The 4,609-nt window shown below is 35.2% G+C and overlaps 1 protein-coding gene across 1 annotated transcript; it reads right to left on the bottom strand.

Annotated features, from left to right (window-relative positions):
- Positions 1 to 2,392: 2,392 nt before the first annotated feature.
- Positions 2,393 to 4,609, bottom strand: LOC107485459 (probable phosphopantothenoylcysteine decarboxylase). Its single transcript, XM_016105994.3, has 3 exons — positions 4,490 to 4,609; positions 3,246 to 3,581; positions 2,393 to 2,892 (listed from the first exon to the last, which is right to left on the bottom strand). Exons 2-3 carry the CDS (start codon positions 3,579 to 3,581, stop codon positions 2,617 to 2,619), a joined length of 612 nt encoding a protein of 203 aa, XP_015961480.1. The 5' UTR covers positions 4,490 to 4,609; the 3' UTR covers positions 2,393 to 2,616.

Below are 4,609 nucleotides of genomic sequence, written 5' to 3'. Positions count from 1 at the left end.
TCTCCGACCTCCTGTTTTATTCCCAGGAGGCTCGGTGCATGTTTTACTTTATCTTTTTGGATTGAGAACCTCATCAGGAATTTCCTTGAGAGGTCTTCAAAACTAGTGATGGATCTTGGGGGGAGGCTATCGAACCACTTCATAGCTGCTTTCGATAAAGTGGTCGGGAAAGCCTTGCATCTCGTAGCGTCGGAGGCATCGGCTAGATACATCCAACTTTTAAAGTTGCTAAGATGATGCTTGGGATCCGTAGTTCCATCATAGAGGTCCATATCGGGGCTTTTGAAGTTCCTTGGAACTTTTGCCCTCATGATGTCCTCGCTGAAAGGATCTTCTCCGCTCGAGAGTTGTTCTTCCTGTTCGTCGCGGGAGTTGTGACTCTTGAGGGAGGATTCTAGCTGTAAGAGTTTCCTTTCTAACTCTTTTCGCCGTTCCATCTCCTCTTTAAGGTACCTTTCGGTTTCCTTTTGCCTCTCCCGCTCTTGTTCCAATTGCTCCAAGCGGCTATGGACCAATCCTATTAGTTCAGTTACGTGAGGTGGTCCGCCCTTTTCTGATTCACGTCCATCTGAGGAATTTACCTTCGGATTCTTTACTCCGGAGGTACCCTCTCTGTGTTGGTCGTTATCTTGTTGTTGGGCTGTGTCTTCATTGTCATTTCCCATGTCCAGATTCTCTTGTTCAGAATCTGTTTCCACATGGCCCTCTTCGTGGGATTTATCCGCCATCGTTGAATGATCTCTCGGGTCCCCGGCAACGGCGCCAATGTTACGGTAGGTAACCGGAGATTAATAATACGGATGGCGTTTGGTGGCCCAAGTGTATGATGGAGGAGAACTCCGGGTAGGTCCGCAACTCGGGAGGCTCCGTCCGACTTGTGCTCGCGCGTGAATGGGGGGTGGTACCTGCAAAGACACTCCGATGCCTAAGTTAGCAAGAGTGTAAGCAGGTCTTAGAGAGTATTGGACTTAGAGATACCTGAGGGGTGTCAGTGTATTTATAGTGGTGAGCCAATAACCACCGTTGGTGTAGTGCCGTATCTTTAGGGTAGTAACCGTCCCTATTATCTTGGGGAGGTTAAGATATGGCTTTATGAGGCGGTTAGAGAGATTTTAGGGGCGGTTACTCATTTGAATGAGTGTTTATCTGCCAGCTAATCTCGCATCCGACCTCTTCTGACCAAGTCGTGGTTGATACCGACTTCTTATGTGAAGGCCGGTACTTAGCTAGGCTCTAATCCTTTAGATTAGGCCTTTTAGTTGGACCTGGGCCTTTGTATTGGGCCAGGGTATGAACAGTATAATAAAAAATATTAATTCATATTTATGAATTTAAATTCTAATATTGTATATCCTATTTAAAGTATCAATTTTATTTTATAAAAAGTTATTTATTTATTCATTTATTTAACTATCAATTTATTTATAATGTATAAAAAAATATCAAATAATGACAAAATAAATTCGTGACATATTAGATAATTTATAATATTACCACATAAATATTTTAATGAAATTGTTATTTTATAATTTTTCTATCCCATCACTTTTTTCTTCTTATGAAGTGTTTAATCATACCTTTTATTTTTTTATTTTTGGTAATTACCTTTTAATTTTTTTGTTCTTTATTTCTATATAAGTTACTATATGCCTTTAATATAATGTTATTTTTCTTTAATAGATTTCTATTTTTATCTCTCTTACTCTTTCTCTTTATCTTTACTAATATTTTTCATAATTATTTAAAAAAAATGTTTGATTACCATATTTTTTTACTTTAGTTTGCTAAACAATTTACTCATTATATATTGGATGATAAACACTATAATGTATGATGTTTTTAAGTTTTTTTTTATCTAATTGTATTTATCAATTATATATGTTGTTTTTGTCACTTATATATCATATTTTTTTAATAATTTATATTTTTAATATTTTATAGTTGTAATAATAATGTTAAAAATACATTATATCATGATTCATGAAAAGATGACTATTATAGTTCATTATTGAAATATTATACATATTTGCATTATTACATTCATTTTCACGCTATAATATTTAAGTTTGGTAAACATATATATCACATGATAAATTCTTTCAAACACTAAAATTTATAATGTCCTTACAATTTTATTTAGATTTAATATTATGTTTTGAGATTTTTTTATTAAATAATTTCTTATATATAAAAATTAATTTCGCGCAACGCAAGGGCAATTGAATCTAGTTTAAATTGATTCATCTGCTAAGAGGCCATTTGAAGCTGGTTTGTTCCTCTAATCACATTCAGAATTTTTAATTCTATATAAAAAAAATTAACATTTGAGGTCATTCTATAGAACTGCAAAGAATCAAAAAGAATTTTACAATTTCATTCCTAATGACGCAAACTAAACACATACAGTTATACACTAACAGGAACAGAAGAGACTACAGAGTCCCAACCCTATATACAACAACTATGATCACACTTGATGTATGAGATAACACAAAAATTGATAGAAAGAATGATGCAACAACACAAGATCAAGAGGCCATAAGAATCAACCATGGAAATTATAATAAGCAACATATCCCATATTTACACCCACATTTCTCAACATAAATGCCAAACCTAATCCGGTTTCTTCTGCATCTTTGCATTATAATAGAACCTCACATTGTAGTAGATACTTTCAGGCTCAGCCATGGCTCCAGTGGTATGCCCCGAAGCTGTCTTCTGTGGGGGGATGATATTCATTCCAAGGTCATTAATGGCAGCGAGATGCTGATCAGTGAAAGGGTTTTTCCATGTTGAAGTTCCCATGGATGGTGCAACAAAGAGTGGCTTGCTGTAGTCCCAAGCTCTTACAACACATGTGAGCAAATTGTTACTGAACCCTCCAGCAATCTACATTTTGCGAGAACCACCAATTTAATCCTTAAAAGATAATAATATTGACATGTTCACCATCAAAAGATCATATTTTTCTTGAGATACTCCAATAATTAATGTGCCCACAAATTAGTCCCCCAAAAAGAAGCATATAACATATCAATCCTTAAAATATCAATTTGCTAACAAATTAGTCCCTAAATCATTCTTTTGTTGACACTAAGAAAATCTATCAGCAATAACATCATTCATCAGTGACCTACCATAGACCAATATAATATCTTTTAGGAACTAATTTGTCTTTTTTTTAACCATGTTACTTTGTACATAGGGAAAATGCGAGAAAAAATAAATCTGAGTTTGATTACCTTAGCAAGAGTATCTGCTGATAATGGGGCAATGACCATGATTTCAGCCCAGTTAGCAAGATCAATATGAAGAACTGGATCACCCAATCTTCTCCAACTAAGCAATTCATACTCATCAGTATATACAGGCACAGATTTGGGAAATTCAGTAACAAATTTCTGAGAGGCTTTCGTGACAACTGCCCTTACTTCCGCCCACTGTGAGAAACATTTGCAGAGGACTTCAAATTTTACAGCAGCTACACATCCGCAAGCAGCAAGCAGAACTTGAGGCTTCCTTGGAGCGACATGTGTTGCTTCGAATCTCCTTGGAGTAGAAGGCGGAATTACAGACATCTGTTTTCATTGAAAGATTCCAACAATGTGGTTTTCATCAGTATCGGTAATACTAGGGAAACAAAAGAAAACAGCCATAGCGACAATTAATGAATACTAAATACGGCAAGTTATGACTGTTTTTGGCTAATTTTCTTTGGTTACCAAACGTTTCTGCATCAGTATATACAGGCAAAGCTTAAGACAGACAAATAAGGCAGGTTCATTAAAACCAACATTACATGAGAGGAAGCACATAAAGGATAAGCAAGATTAACTCTTCTTACAATTTAATAGGATAAGCACATGTTCATTAATATGGGAGAAAGCATAAACCATTGATCTGGAATTAAAGGAATGATGGTAAATTTCTGTTGAGATTTTAATGGAATTATATCTAGTGCAAACTTGATATTGACATTTCTAGCATCAACACAGGAAGATTCTACCAGAAAATAAAATGAGCATCAAATCATAAATCTTCATAAATTTGAGGGCAACTCCCTGATGAAAGAATCTATCTCCCTCTCACATAAAAAGGAATATACAAGGGGGGAAAAAATAAATTGAAGCATACACCATGGAAGCATACAGTTCCACACCTAGTGTTTTCTTTTTTTAGTAACGCTTATAATAAATAAAAGATACTTTTCCATGAGCTATCCCAACATAAATTATTTTTACCTTTTTAAAATATCTTTCAAAAAGAATCACATTTTTTTAAAAAATATTCCCCCAAACAAGCACCGAGTTCATGCAGAGAACGAGCGCATCCATGATCACCAGAAGAAGAAAGAGAGAACTTAAAGTTGAACGGAATGCGCATTGATATTCAATCAAACATTGCAAGATGTGCATGATCCATGATTGAAAATGCCAAAAAGATTACAAATTCCCACAAAGAAGAAGAAGAAGAAATGAAGAATTACCTTTATGAGCTTGCTCTCTTTGAAGACTGAAGATTCTCTATCTGAGTTTTTCAGCACTCACAATCAGAATAAGCCACTCCAAGCACGCGCTTTTTTTAAATTTTCTGAGAACAACCTACT

Source organism: Arachis duranensis, chromosome 4 (genome assembly GCF_000817695.3).
Source record: "Arachis duranensis cultivar V14167 chromosome 4, aradu.V14167.gnm2.J7QH, whole genome shotgun sequence".
Classification (NCBI taxonomy): domain Eukaryota; kingdom Viridiplantae; phylum Streptophyta; class Magnoliopsida; order Fabales; family Fabaceae; genus Arachis; species Arachis duranensis.
Note: the sequence above shows the minus strand (reverse complement) of the source record. Positions and strands in the feature narration are given on the sequence as shown.